We start from the raw sequence: 16,009 nt of genomic DNA on the forward strand, positions 1-16,009 counted from the left end.
CAGGTATACTTGCGGCTATCAAGACTCTGGTAGAAGCCGGACCTGATGAAGAGACGCCATGGCAGGATATGCAGAGTAGGTGGTGCATGCGCCACCTGGGGGCCAATTTCTTCTCGCAGTTTAGGAGCAAGGGTCTTATGAATCTGTTCAAGAAGTTGTGCAAGCAGAATCAAGCATGCAAGTACACTTTTCTCCGCGGCAAGCTGGATGAGTTCACTAAGGACCATGTGCGGCACAGGTTAGCCGCCCGAGCTGCATTAGTAGCAGCTCATGCAGCAGCTGTGGCACGGTGGTACACAGGTTCCAAGAGGGCCCCGAGCGATCCTATTGGGCTATGTGACCTGCCCGGATTTGACCCACCCAATACTAGAAGGAGGCACGGACGACGGATTAAAAATTTTGCAGAGTGGATAGAGCACGAGCCATTAGAAAGGTGGTCTTTGCTGCATGACACACATGGAGCAAGGTATGGTGTGATGACTACCAACCTAGCTGAGTCATACAACTTCGTGCTTAGGGGAAATAGGGCATTGCCGCTGACAGCCCTTGTGGAGGGTATTTTATATGGCACTATGAATTATTTCAAAGAGAGACGGGAGTTGGCTTTAAACCATATGCTTGAAAATCCAAACACTCCTTACTGTAAGGCCATTATGGAATATATGGATGTCAAGATGGAGAAGGGTATGTCACACACTGTTCTGGCCATCGGTAATCAGGAAAGGAGGTTTGAGGTGCGCTTACCAACCGACAAGTTTGGTTGTGTGAATGCGGTGAGAACACATGAGGTCAGAATTGGAAATGAAGAATGGCCATCGTGTGACTGCACATGCAACAAACCGAGGTTGCTTCACCTTCCATGCTCCCATGTGCTGGCAGCTACCGCACAACTAGGGCTGGACTCAATCTCTTTCGTCTCTCCATATTACGCGAAAGAGGTCGTGCCGCACACCTGGACCGGCGAGATGGTCGGATACAGAGTTGTGGGAAATTTTACTACGGTGATACCAAATGAAAGACGGTACATCCCTGACCCAAGATCATTGCGGACGAACAGAGGTCGACGGGAGACAAGGCGCATTAGAAATGATATGGATGAAGCAGAAGCGGGTGGTCCAACTAGGCAATGTTTTCTGTGCAACCAATTTGGACACAGGGACCCCCTATGTCCCACTTTCTACCCAGCAGCTGCAGCGGCGGCGGCAAACCGTGGGCGAGGCAACCGAGGAAGGCGTGGGAGGGGAAGAAATAGAGGGAGATAGTAATATTTGTAATACTTATGAAGTATGCTTTAATTTGTAATATTTATGAACTATGCTTTAATTTGTAATATTTATGAACTATGCTACAATTTGTAATATTTATGAACTATGCTATAATTTGTAATATTTGTGAACTATGTTATAATTTGTAATATTTATGAACTATGCAGCAATTTGTGATATCTTTATGCAGATATGGCGGCTCGATCGTTGCTCGATCCACTTATTGATCAGAAACATCGTGCATCGCACTTCGAGGCTGACCCGCAGAGCATGGAGCCACTGCAGACCCGTACTCCAAAGAAGAACTGGATGATACACCCTCAGTGGGAAGACAGGTAGGTGTTTTAGCTTTAATTTGAAATTTACCTTCGAATTGGACCTTGCTTTACCTTTTTCATCATTTGTTTTGCAGGTTGAAGTGGGCTGGACTACTACCTTTCGCTCGATTAGTGGAGGCCCGAGAGAACGTTTCGCGTCTGAACTACGATGTCGCTTTGATCACCTGCTTAGTGGATCGATGGAGGCCCGAGACTCACACCTTCCACTTTCGCTGGGGTGAGATGGCTCCTACTCTACAGGATGTGTCTATGTTGCTGGGCCTTCCGTTGGCTGGTGAGCCCATCGGCCCATTGGAGGAACCCGTGGGATGGATGCACAGCATGGATGCACGTTTCGTTGGTGTTCGCCAGGGCGTTGGGCCTATCTCTTTTGAGGCTCACGGCCCTCGTCAGGCGTGGCTACACGAGTTCCAGGTTCGTAACAGTTTCATTTATTTTATCAAGCCTTAATTACCGTGTAATATGTAGTCCTAACATTGAATATTTCTTGACAGATCGAGCAGTTCGGATACCCCGATGTACCGATGACTGCGGCCCAGATCACTCGCAGCTTGGAGGCGTACCTCATGTGGCTACTCGGGAAGACGATGTTCACGGACAATCACGGGAATACGATCAGTGCGCGGTACATCCCTATAGCTCAGGAGATAGCAGAGGCCACCGAAGCAGAGCACATCATTCAGAGAGTCGGGGTTCTGCGGTCTTAGCCGCTACGCACCGAGGTATGTGTAAGGGTTGCCAGCTAACCTCGCATGGTTCTCGGCATCGTTGGTTGTCCACTCCTGTTGCAGGTCTGGTCATGGGCGAGGTTTCCCATCGGCCGTCCTGAGATTAGAGATGGATCTTGGCCGCCAGACGAGTTGTACGACGCAGAGCGCATCGACATGCCGACGTTTGGTTCTCTATGGACATCGCGGAAGGTATTCGCAATATTTACTCCTTCTTTATATTTTTATATAAGATGTAACACTAACTTAGTTGTGTTATGTTATGCAGGGACATTTTGGGCATAATCAGCTAAGGAATTGCTACCCAGCATTCACAGAGCAGTTTGACCTACTACTAGAGAGCGATGTCACCTGGGAGCCATACAGTGAGGACCACCGCGACGAGGCATACCCAGGCGGTATATCGAACATGTGTACCAGAGATTGGGCCTACTGGATGACGAAGGCGAAGATCATCTTCGATATCTTCGTGGAGGAGATGTCGCAGCAGAGGGTCATGAGACAGTTTGGACAGCGTCAGCTGATCGAGCCACCACCTCCCACAGTTCCTCTACCACCACGCGTCCACGCGTGAGTACAATTTAAATTTATCCAAAGTTATTACATCATGTTGGACAATCATAATTTTATCCTAAGACATGTTCGTCTTCATTTTTCAGGTACAACAGAAAAGGAGCGAATAAGACTGCTGCTGGATGGTTGCAACTCCTCGCTCCATACATCACCGGTTGGGCCAATGCGCCGGCAGTTTCATGGGCCACCATGGGGCCATTTGATCTTCAGGAATTTGAGCACTACTTGCGGGCATACATGCCTAGGACACGACTTCGGCTGAGCCAGGTGTGTGACCCAGTTCAGAGGGATCCCTCGACAATGTGGGACACCTACCCTCGTCACTCCACTTCAGGCACTCGGCATCACGCAGTAAGTCAAATATATTTTTTCTACATTTGGCCAACACATAACTAATTTGAGCTCACAATTGTAGGCCGTGTTGACGGCGGAGCTGCAAGATGACGCCGCCCAGTATGCACGCTCGCTCTCCTCCGGCCCACTTCTTGGACGGTATGAGCACCACGCCTCCTTTGCACAGCGTCTTCAGGACAAACTACGTCGTATCTACGCGACTATCACATGCACGCGATCTTCGGATGTTGCCGAGTACCGAGCAGCACAGCGGCCACCTCGTCCCTCTTTGCAGGTGCATCAGCCGCGGCACGCCCCGCGCCCACGTATGGAGGTACCGCCGAGCCCGAGGCCACCATCTCCTAACCAGGCAGGAGGTTCTGGGTGGCAAAACCAGCAGCAGCAGGAGCCTACTTACGAGTATTGGCAGCGTGCCGGTTTCGGCATGGAGCAGCAATTTCCCATGCCTAACTTCGGGTGGCGTCCCCGTATGGATGAGCCAGAGGGTACGCAATTCATCACTATCCATATTAATTGTGCACCATGTGTGAATTTCCTCATGATCGACTAACGGTTTTTTTATCTAATCAAAGGTGAGGGACATATGTCGACGGGGTCCGGATCACGATCCTTCTGGTCCAAAGTGCTCACGATCGGGACGAAACACAGCAGAGCTATCAAGACTGGATTTCAAGTCAACAGCAAACTCCACCTCCGGATCCCACGCGATACGGTCAAGACGAGCAGGGGTACATGCTTCCTCCCCGACATCGCCAGCCACCTGTTCGTATGTACTCGCCGTCACCTTTTCAGGCTCGACCGCCACCGAGGCGAGGTGGAGGGAGGGGCCGTGATCAGTGAGATGAGTACTATTTGTATGCACCATGTATGAGTACTATTTGTATGCACCATGTATGACTACTATTTGTATGCACCATGTATGACTACTATTTGTATGCGCCATGTATGACTACTATTTGTGTTCAACAAACATTTCAAATTCAACAAACATTTCAAATTCAACATGAACTGATAATTAAGATACAACTTACCACTACAACATACCTCTCTTCTAACAAATTAAATGGTACAACAACGCTACAACATACTGCAAGATCCATGGGACTACTGATAACTAGAACACTAAGAACGCAGCACACCCTTTCCCTTGCCCTTCGATGCTGCAGCTTTCGTGGCCTTGGTGCTAGGCTCGAAGTCGTCGTCCGAGTCGACGACCGGCGGTGCAGCACTCTTGCCCTTTGAGGACTTGGCACTCTTGCCCTTCGACGATGCAGCATTCTTCGCCTTCGTGCTAGGCTCGAAGTCGTCGTCCGAGTCGATGACCGGTGGTGCAGCACTCTTCCCCTTCGAGGACTTGGCACTCTTGCCCTTCGACGATGCAGCTTTCTTCGCCTTGCTGCTAGGCTCAAAGATATCATCGTCGTCCTCACTCTCAACCGTCCACAGCCCATGGAAAGTTGAAATCTCTTTCCCTATCTCGTTCATTCTTCCAAGTTAGTGACTTCCACTTCTCATTCAACCGATAAGCTCACACCTTATCTCCCGTGGGCTGCGAGCAGGCATCTTCTTCAATGGCCACCCATAAGAATATTTCTCAAACTCCCTACCCACCTTACGGAGCAAGGCGTCGCTACTGATGAACTCCTCAAATGTGTCTACCTTACTCTCCCTCATCACTTTGCGGGCCTCGTCTAGAAGAGGTTTGGCCATGGATTCGGTGAAAAGATGGGGGGGATTCTTATATGGGGGATCCATCTTGCTGAGAGAATACACTGAAACAGAAGGAAAGACTGGGGGGTTTTTATAGGCTAGAAGGGACGACTTTCGGCGGGAAAAGGTGAGCGGGAAAAACTGGCGGGAGATTAGGGCGGGAGTAAAAGGCGGAAAAAAAGTGAGCGGGAAAAATTGGCGGGAGATTACGGCGGGGGTAAAACGCGGGAAAAACTGAGCGGGAAAAATTAGGCGGGAAACAATAATACTAAAACAGAAATGAAGATACATTGCAGCTGAAATAGAAATAGGATTTATCACTACAACGGAATTTAAGATACAACGACACTACAACGGAATTTAAGATACAACTGAAATTAAGATACATAGCCAATACGACACATCACACTACTTTCCTGCGTCCACCGTGGCCATTTTCCAGGACTTGTCACCGCGTTCTTCCTGCCGCTTGCGCTTCAGCAGCTCTTTCCCTTAGTCTCTTCCTTTCCGCTTCACGAGCCTCCCTGCGAACCTCTTCGTCCGCAAACCTACGTGCAGCCTCATCATCCATCCTCTTCTCGATTCACCTCTCGGTTACGAGCTTGTTCCGCCCTTAGTTTACGTATCCGCCTCTCTCGCTCTGCTTTCTCATTAGCACGAACCTTTTCCCAACGCTCCTCCTCAAAGAACGTTGCCCACGCACGGCGCTGTTTCTCCTCAACCTCCTCGCGCGCCCAATCCGGCTGCTCCGTGTCTATCCAGTGAAACCATTTGCATAGGGGCGGGGGAGACTACAACACAAACAGTAAGATTAAATCAAATTCACAAACAAATTTAAGCCAACATACAATTATGTCAAAACATACCGGCGGCCTGGTGGACGACGAAGCTGAACTACGGGGTGGATCATGCTCATAGCTCGCACACATGAAAAATTTCATGCCGAACCAGTCGGAGAAATCCTCCACCTGCTTAACCTTAGCAACACGGCCGCACCAACAACGCTCCGCAGTCACACCCGGGGGTAAACTTGCAGCCTTCGCCTTCACCGGCCTAAACTCCTGGTCAGAGCACGGCACACTCATGATGGCTAAGAGTGAGCAAACGGGATAAAATTGAGATACAACAACTTGTGCAATCCAGAGTAGCGATGCCTGCTTTTATAGGCAAAAATTCGACAGTGTGGCGGGAAAATTTAGCGGGAGATAGTGGCGGGAGATGATGGCGGGAAAGAGTGGCGGGAAGAAGTGGCGGGAAGGGTGGCGGCAAAGGCGGGAGGGAAACACGGCGGTGCGAACGCGAAAAGGCGGGAAAATTTCGTGCTGGGCAGAAAATCGGGTTCAATAAACCCGATTTATTGAAGTCGGGTTCAAATTGCCCGATTATTAGATATCGGGTTCATCTTGCCCGATTTTCAGAATTCGGGTTCAACTACCCCGATTTATGCTTTTTTTATTTTTCTTTTTCCATCACGGCGCAGAAGGCGCAGAACAATCCTAATTTCGGGTTCCCCAACCCCGATTTCCTAATTTCGGGTTCCTCAAACCCGATTTTGTAAATTCGGGTTCCCCCACCCGGACGGTGTATTATTTCTGAAATTAGCTGAAAACGGCTATTATTCCTGGAATTAATATTAAAAAGTGTATTATTTAAAAAAAATTCGCGTCAACCAGCTCCCCATTGAACTCGCTAGAAAAGTTCGATCTCCGCGAAGGTTCGAAACTTACTCCGCATGCGACATGTGGCGGTGTGGTGTTAGATTTTTTGTGGGAAATGACCTCCCTGCTCGCCAAGTGTCAAAGAGAATCAAGGTGGGGTTGAAGAAAGAGAGAGAATGTTGAGTTCTCTCAGTTTTTTCCCTTTAATTTCTATATTTATTTTTTAAAGTGAAATATCTTGAGAATCGTAAGTTTAAATTAAGAACCGTTTTAACTTTTGAGATCCTCGCGTCGAGATCTTCAAAACTAGAACCATCTTGATAGGTTTCGAGAATTTTTTTTCTTCATACTTCCGATAATAGTATGGTTGTACTCATGGTGCGTGCTTAACTGTACTCGTGCTTGAATTGATAAGTAGTTCTGTTTTTAATGTATTTGGTGCAGTTTTTTTTTCCTTTACTCGGTAACTGTACTCGTTCGTTTGCGTGACTGTATTGTACTTGCTCGTGTGGCGACTGTACTTTTGTACCTGTCCTTGCTCGTGTGGGCGTACTTGCTTATGTGCATGACTGTATTTGCTCGTGTGCGCGACTGTACCTGTATTTACTCCTTTGTGTGACTGTACTTATTCGTGTGCACGACTATACTTACTCGTGTGCGCGACTGTATCTATAGTTACTGATGTGCGCAATTGTACTTGTAGTTGTACTCGCTTGTATGTAGTTGTAGTCATGTTTTATATGTAACTGTACTCGTGCGTCGTGTCGTAAGTGTACTCATGTGTTCACTATGTACACGTGTAATTGTCGGTGCACGGTATTATGTACGTTCGTAGTATAATCAGTGTGTGTTTAAAATTAAAGACGAGCTACCTATCTACAACTAAACAAGCATGCATGTGAATAGATGAGCTAGGTATCCAGCTTGTGTTAATCGATGATGAGCTAGCTAGTAATTGGACTTTTACTCGTCCAGGGACTATACTCGTCCGGGAGCAAACTCGTCCAGTCCAGGGACTGTACTCGTTCGGGATTGCTCGCGTACTGGCTCGGGGCACCGCGGACCTGTACTTGTTCGGATTGGATCACGTACTTCCTGCCGTACTCGCTTGGGCGCCACGGACCTCGCACGGGGTGCGTACTTCTCGCCAGTTGTGTTCCCGTGGATCGGAACAGAATTGCGACACATGTTTTTTTTTTTGACGTGAAATTGCGACACGTGTTGATCGATGGTGTGTTGTGCGGGATGATATTTTCCTTTGCAAATGTCAGTCTCTAGTAGTGATACCCGTAAAAGATTAATGTGACTTGCACTTGAACCACTTCCCAAAAAAACGCTTCGTCTCCTCTGAGGCGATTAGGGTTTTCTAGTGAAGAAGGCGGCGCTCGGCGGGTTTCCACCGGTGTGCAAGGTTTGTTCCAAAGGGAATTTCTTGCTTGTGCCAATAAGCATCACGCTGCTCGTGATCTCCGGCTCTGACGATACTCGGGACGATAAAGGGGAGGTCTTTGCACCTCTGCCCGTCCTTGGTGGAGTCTAGATTGGGACCGGGAGTTTTGGGCGGCGACATGGCAGCGAGAGATGAGGCCTCAACGGAGGCGGGAGGATCAAGGCCACCGGCAACTGGGCCGGGGGGGGGGGGGGGCGGAGTGGAGTCTATTGAAGAGATGGTAGGTCGCTTGAAGCTTACGGCGGCTGAAACTCGCAAGATCAGGATTGATGATCGAGAGAAAGGAGATGGCCCGTCTTGGGCGGTTGCAGGTTTGATTTTGGTCCAGAAACCAAAGGTAATTCACATCCAGACCATCGTTGCAGCACTCTGTCTAGCTTGGGGAAACCCTAAAGGTCTTATCTTTAACGAAGGAGGCCACAATATGTTCATTGCTTAATTTGCCTGTGAAAGAGATAGAGAAAGAATGTGGGAACGCTCTCCATGGATGGTGAACAAACATGATGTGTTGATAGAAAATTATCAGAGTTGTCGGCGTCCGTCAGAGCTACGGTCTGAGAGATTGCTTCTATGGGTGCGGGTTGTTGATCTCAACATGATCAACACCAATTGGGGCACCAAGATAGCCAATGATCTGGGCAATGAGGTTGTCCAAATTGATACGATGAACAAGTTCAATGGTTTCTTGAGAGTTAGGGTGTTCATCAATATTTAGGAGCCGCTACGGAGGTGGATAGCCATTGATTCCACTCTGAGGGAGGCGTGTGACTGGTATGAAGTTCAGTATGAGAATTTACCCTATTTCTGCTTTTCTTGTGGCTTGCTAGGGCACTCGGCTATGACATGCCAGCGGATCGTGATGACAATGGAGATTGGCCATATGGGATTAGGCTGTGTGTTCCTGATGAGCGCAAGAAACAGTTTTCTGCTTCGGCGACTGAGAGCGATACCTCAAAACCCTCAGATGAAGAGAACGGCACAAAACCATGCTAATGGGAAGCAACATGTGCGAGAAGAAGGGTGGAGGTGAATCTGCAACACACGCATATGGGGGTAGGCACACTGACCGTGATGGCCGTACTAATAAAGTGTACCGCAAGCTGCCCATGGATCCTACTGAGACTTTCGTCAGGGGCGATTGTGGTGTATGAGGAAAATTTTGGGCGGAACGAGACACTAGGCCAGTACAACCGCCAAACGCCGAGAAGGCGTCACCTGTTCAGAACAAGAAGAAAGTGTCCCCGACCTCCGATGGAGAATCTGATGATTTGGCACTGGCTGTGAACCAGCCGCGCCTAGATCAATGACGTGCTTAAGTGCAAACTGTCGGGGGCTTGGGAACCAACCGGTAGTTTGGGAGCTTCGTAGTTTTACGAGGTAGCTAGATCCCACTCTTCTCTTTGTGATGGAAACAAAGATAAGATGAGCACGAGTAGAAAAGTTGGCAAGAGCGTTGGTTTCTTAGGTGCTTTTGCAGTCGACGGTGTTGGACTCAGTGGAAGAATTGGTTTATTCTGGTATGATGTTGTGGTGGACATCAAGAGTTTTAACATCCATCATATTGATGCGGTGGTTACTACTAATTGGGGTGGTTCTCCGTGGCGATTCACAGGCTTCTATGGTGAGCCAAGGCGAGAGAATAGACACCAAAGTTGGTCACTATTGAGACGTCTTCATGCTCTGCTGAGATTGCCGTGGATTTGCATGGGTGATTTCAATGAAACCTTATATGGGTCGGAGCACTATAGTGTGCATGCACGAGAGGAATGGCAGATGCGTGCCTTTCAGGAGGCAACTGATGATTGCGAGTTGCTTGATCTCCGGTTCTCAGGAGCTCCGTACACTTGGGATAACCGTCAAGAGGGTTTAGCAAATGTTAAAGCAACGATTGATAGAGCTTTTTGTGATATCACGTTGATGCAAATGTTTCCAATCATCAAATTTCGTCATATCGATTTGGTTGAGTCGGATCATTGTCTTGTGGTGGCCGAGCTCAGAATACATCAAGCTCCGCATATGAGGAGGAGCGCACGATCATTCAGATACAAAGACGTTTGGCAGACCCATGCCGATTATGGCAAGGTTGTCAAGGAGTTGTGGGAAGATGCACAACATGGACTTGGTCTATCGGGGCTGATGTCCTCTCTCAACTCGATTCAACTTGGTCTGGATAAATGGGGAGCGACAACGTTTGGAAATTTTAAGAAAAAGATGGCCAACCTGAGAAGAGAGTTGGACAGAACCAAAATGAGGTCTATGGGACGGGGTCGTCACCTGCTGAGAAGAAACTAATGCAACGCATCCGTGAGGTGCTATACCAAGAGGAGATTTGGGTCAAATAGAGAGCCCGAGTAAACTGGTTAAAAGCTGGAGATAGGAATACCTCGTTTTTTCATGCACACATCTCGAAGAGAAAGAGGATGAATACCATCTCCAGTTTGCAACGTAGTGATGGTACACGGTGTGAGGAATCCGATGAAATCAATGAAGAGATCCAAAAAAAATTACAAACAATTGTATAAGTCGCAAGGGGCACCTGTGATGGAGGATCTCCTGAACCTTGTTTCACCCAAGGTCAATGAACATATGAAGGAAAACATGGACAAGGACTTCACAGAGGATGAAGTGAAGCATGCTCTTTTTTAGATGCATCCTTCCAAAGCGCCAGGAATCGATGGTTTTACGACGATTTTTTACTAGCGGCACTGGGACTTACTTCGAGTGGATCTGGTGTCTGCAGTATTGGGGTTTTTTAATGGAGGGGAATTACCGACATCTTTGAACAACACAGCGATTGTCCTTATTCCAAAGGTTCGGAATCTCCAGTCCATAGCTCAATTCCGTCCGATCTCACTATGCACTGTTTTGTACAAACTCTGTGCTAAGACAATTGCTAATCGGTTGAGGCCGCTGCTGGAGGAGGTCATTAGTGTGGAACAAAGTGCATTTGTACCAGGGCGCTTAATCAAGGATAACACACTGGTTGCTTTTGAATGTATTTACTCTATGAAAAGGGAAAAAGAAAGGCAAGAAGGGTTTATGCGCTGTTAAGCTAGATATGATGAAAGCGTATGATCGAGTTGAGTGGCCCTTTCTCCAAGCAATCATGCGAAAACTCGGTTTTCCACTCAGGATTATCGATCTAGTCATGCAATGTGTGATGTCTGTACAATTCTCAGTCAAGGTCAATGGAAATCTGCTTGATTCTTTTTGGCCCTCTAGAGGATTGCGTCAAGGAGATCCTATGTCGTCGTATCTCTTCCTGCTATGTGATGAAGGTTTATCGGCTCTCCTAAAGTTCTATAATAATGGTTATGTGGATAGAGGTATGAGAGTGTGTAATAGGTCCCCCTGGATTACACACTTACTTTTTGCTGATCATAGTCTTATATTCATCAATGCAAATGCTCAAAGTTCTGCTAGGCTGAATGATATCCTCTCAATTTTCAATAGAGCCTCGGGTCAGCAAGTTAATAGAGGAAAGAGCTCGATCTACTTCACCCCATGTTGCTCTGATGTCACAAAAGAAGCTTTTAGCGAAAAGTATTTGGGTCTCCCGACAGCTGTAGGGAGGATCACAGATGAAGTGTTTGAGTACATAACTGATAGTGCCAGAGGTCAGATGAATGGTTGGGATGAAAGATTCCTATCTTACCCGGATAAGGAAGTACTCATAAAATCGGTTGCCCAGGCAAAATCGACATATAGTATGAGTGTGTTCGATCTCTCTCAAGGATCTTGCAAGAAGCTTGTGTCAATGATGGCTAGATTCTGGTGGAGTGGAAATCTTGATAAGCGGTCAATGCATTGGTTTGCTTGGGAGAATTTGGCAGTGCCAAAGGTGAAGGATGCATGCGTTCATTATTTCTCTTCTGGGTAAGCAAGGATGGCGGCTTCTTACGTCCCCAAAGTTACTTTGTGCACAAGTCCTTAAGGGGAGATATTATCCCGATCGTGGGTTTATGGAGGCTACAGCCCCACGTGTAGCTTCAAGGACCTGGCAAGCGATCCTCGCAGGGAGAAGGGCACTAGAGCTGGGTTTGATTAAGCGTGTTGGAGTAGGTGATACTATCTCGGTATGGACTGATAGTTCGATTCCTAGCACCAGTATTCTTCGGCCAATGGGACGACTAATCAACACTGATGTGGAGACACTAAATGAGTTGTTTAGGCCTGATCTTAGCTGGGATGAAGAGAAGATCCAGTCTATCTTCTTTGCGCCTGATGCAGATGCAATTCTGCAGATTCCACTTAGGAGAAGAATGGGAGATGATACTATTGCTTGGGCAAAGGATAAGTCAGGATGTATTCAGTTCGTTCGGCCTATAGAGCTCTTGTCATTAATAGTGATCAACAAGGAGCTCAAGGCATGAATGCAACCTCTTCATCTGTGGGTGAGGAGGAGCTATGGAAGAAACTGTGGAAGCTTCGAGTGGTTCCCAGGGTACGAACTTTTTGGTGGAGGGTTTTAAGAGGTCTTATGCCTAACTATATAACTCTCTCCAGACGCCATATACGAGATGATAGTACCTGCAGGATTTGCAAGACCACTGAGGAAGACTTAAAGCATGCCCTAGTGGAATGCTCACATGCTAAGATGTTCTGGGAGTCTGCGAAGGAAGTGCTTATGCTGAAGCTTCCTCGACTCCATCCGAATACTTGGATGAAGGACATTATTTGCGAAAGTATGATTCCAGAAGATGATAGAGAAAAGATCATCTCGATCATGTATGGAATCTGGGACTCGTGAAATAAGTGGACTCATGGTGAGAGGAGCTTCTGCCCCACCTCATCCATGGAGTTTGTGAGGGAGACACTTTTATCCCTTGAGATGCCGCCAACCCAGAAGCTACCGGCTTCGCGAGTGGTGTGCAGATGGAAAATGCCTCAAGCTGGGGTTGTTAAGATAAACTCGGATGGTGCCTTGATAATCGGGCGGGTGGAGGAGGTGTTGCACGAGATAGCTCAGGTTTCAGAGGAGCGTGGTGCAAGGTCTACCCGGGTCAGCCTGATCCTCTGTCTATTGAAGCACTAGCTCTCCGAGATGCTGTGCTGTTTGAGGAGGAGAGACACTACCCCCATGTGGTGTTTGAAGTGGATTGTTTTGAGTTGGTCAGAATTTGGAAGATGGGAAAAGATGACCGTTCAATCATTTCTCCTATTCTAGATGATATTTGGGAAATTAGTTTTTCGTTTGTTTCTTTTAGCATAAGTTTAGAGGCCGCACAACAAATAATGTGGCTCACATCTGTGCCAAGAATGCTTGCACTAATGGGGTGTCACAACAATGGCTGTCGGTGTGCCCTTCGTTTTTAGCTCAAAGCCTGGAGGCTGATTGTAACTTGAGTTTTATTGAGTAATAAAGCACAAAGTTCACTCCAAAAAAAAAGTAGTGATACCCGTTTCCCAGCCTTCCAAATCATGAATTCATGATGAATTTTATTCCGTAACTTTTTTCTATTTTTACTAAACGAAATCAGAAGGGTGCTCCATACTGCGCCCAACAGCACGTGCGAGCGGTGCATCGCATGAAGGCAATCGCGCATGGGCCGGCCCATTAGTTGTTCGTTCGGTTAAAAAGAACTACCAATATTTTTCTCATTGCATCCGATCAGTAACCCAATGGTTGTCACACCTGTGCATGTTAGCCCCTTAGTGGTAACCCAAGCTTGAATCCCAACCTCCACGTATTTCCAGCCATTTTTTCAAATTATACTTTAAATAGAAAATATACCTAAATTTTTTTGAATTTGAGCAAATTTTGAATCCAAATTTTTTAGTGTGAGCAAAATTTGAATTCAAAAAAAAAAATTAACAAATTTCAAAATGGTAAAAAAATTTAAAAATTTCAAATTTCAAATTTGCTCAGATTTGAAATTTGCTCAGGTTTGAAATTTTCTTAGATTCAAAATTTTCTTAACTATGAAATTTGCTCGAATTAAGAATTTGCTTAGCTTTGAAATAATTTACTCGAAATGTAAAATTTATATTTAAAAAACGAAAGAAAGAAATTTACTTGGACCGAGGCCTGCGAGTTGCCGCATGTGTGCGGGCGTTAATAGGCCCTGCACTGGGGCGATGAATAGGTCCCCAGAAATCAGAAGGAGACAAACGACAGTTACTGGAAGCGCTGGCCTGGATGAGCGGGCCCATGTATTTTGTCTTGTCTTTTTCGCTTCAAGGAGGCGAAACAAAACAAGCGCCGTCCTGAACTCATCAGTTTACCTGGTCCGGCCCATTAAGACTTTGAGTCTTGTTCTTGTTCTTTCTTATTTTTTTCCCGGCTTGAGTTTCATTTCTATTTGCTACTCCCTCCGTTCCTTTCTATAGTGCCTATTGTATTTTAGCACGGAAATTAGCGCAAGCCATTTTTTGACACAAAACCCCCTAGCGATCTTTGAGACAAAATAGGAAACTGAAATCAGATCTCAGAAAATAATCATGTTTCCATAACCGATTGCATCACACTACTAGGAAAAGGCTTATAGCAGCACTCCTTACCGCCGGCGAGTACGGTTTGAAAATGCCGGCGGTAAGACTTTCCAGGGTGGCCTAACCCTACCGCCAGCGAGTTGAATGCAAGGCGCCGGGGGTGCGGGATTTACCGCCGGCGAACCCGAAAAGGTAAATGCCGGGGGTAACAAGTGGCTGGGCGGGCTACCCAGCCTACACTTACCGCCGGCGTCTTATGCCCAAAGCGCCGGGGGTATCTGGCTGTACCGCCGGCGAACCCGAAAATGAAAACACCGGGGGTAACGAGTGGCTGGGTGGGCCACCCATCCTGCACTTACAGCCGGCATTTGTTAGCCGTAGGTGCCGGCGGTAACGGGCCGTACCGCTGGAAAATGCACATGTTGGCGCCGGCGGTAACCTGGGATATGCCATTAACTCGACCAGCCACCTACCACCACCCTCACACACTCATATGTGATGGCAAATCAACCCAAGCACTTGTTATCTCATTCCCCCACCCATTTTAGCTATTTCAACCAACAAAATATGATGTATTTGAGCAAATCATGCACTACCTAGCCCATCTAGCATAATTTGCATGATCTAGATCTAGATCTATCTCCTCCCACCACCTTTTCCACTAGATCTAGCTAGATCTCTCTATTTCTAGATCTCTAGATCTCTCGAGCATAAAGTCGACGTGTGGCGTCTCTCCGGTGCTTTAGGACGTCGCGTCAACTAATAGGTATATAACTAATGAGTGGAATGTTCATGAGTTGGTGAAAAAGTCGCGGTTATGTCACTAGTGATCGCAAAAGGCGCGGTTCCATATATGTAAATGGATTGTTTTGCATTTGTTGACGTGTGCAGGAACATTGAGTTGCCAATGTTTTGCCGGAATGTTGATTAACTTCCATTCCGGTGAATTTTTGGAACTCCGGCATGACAATATTTAGCAAAGGTCATGCCGAATTTTTCCGTGAAAACCGAGGCGGCGGTTGTAATCAATTATCTTGTCTTGTAGGCGACGATGGTCATCAAGATGAGGGAAAGCGTCGTTGATAGATACGTGGAACGCGCGACGGCCGACATGTATCAAAAAAAGCAAAAGGATATAATGTGTCCTTGTCGAAGATGCAAGCTAGGGTCGTTGTTCGACCCCTTTTCAGGCATAGTGAATGAGAACCTGCTCAGGTATAGTTTCATGGAGGGGCATACTCAGTGGATGAGTGATGATGGAGATGATGATATCGAAGGTGATGATGATGGAGATGGTGATGGTGGAGATGATGATAACGAAGGTGATGAAGAGGATGCCCCATACGGCAATGGAGAAGAGGTTGAAGAGGATGGCACACACGTTGATGGTGATCAAGAAGGCCGGGAAGAACATGCGGCCGACGAGGACATGAGTAGAAATACCCCGCTAACCGCGGCCGTGCAGGACCGTCATGTTCAAGAACTTCTTCTCAGCAACACA

The 16,009-nt window shown here is 47.1% G+C and overlaps 1 protein-coding gene across 1 annotated transcript; it reads left to right on the forward strand.

Moving 5' to 3' along the window:
* The first annotated feature begins 2,355 nt into the window (after positions 1-2,355).
* On the forward strand, positions 2,356-4,756 carry LOC127310404 (uncharacterized). The gene is made up of 6 exons (XM_071822188.1): positions 2,356-2,523; positions 2,600-2,901; positions 2,991-3,255; positions 3,320-3,743; positions 3,831-4,028; positions 4,533-4,756. Exons 1-6 carry the CDS (start codon positions 2,356-2,358, stop codon positions 4,754-4,756), a joined length of 1,581 nt encoding a protein of 526 aa, XP_071678289.1.
* The last annotated feature ends 11,253 nt before the right edge of the window (positions 4,757-16,009 follow it).

Source organism: Lolium perenne, chromosome 6 (genome assembly GCF_019359855.2).
Source record: "Lolium perenne isolate Kyuss_39 chromosome 6, Kyuss_2.0, whole genome shotgun sequence".
Lineage (NCBI taxonomy): Eukaryota > Viridiplantae > Streptophyta > Magnoliopsida > Poales > Poaceae > Lolium > Lolium perenne.

Excerpts from the sequence above, each read along its gene's own strand:
- LOC127310404 (XM_071822188.1), top strand. The coding sequence starts at position 2,356 with ATGGTTCTCGGCATCGTTGGTTGTCCACTCCTGTTGCAGGTCTGGTCA. Across the intron at positions 3,744-3,830 it reads CCGTATGGATGAGCCAGAGG|GTGAGGGACATATGTCGACG; the intron begins GTACGCAATTCA and ends ATCTAATCAAAG. Across the intron at positions 4,029-4,532 it reads CGCCAGCCACCTGTTCGTAT|CATTCTTCGCCTTCGTGCTA; the intron begins GTACTCGCCGTC and ends TCGACGATGCAG.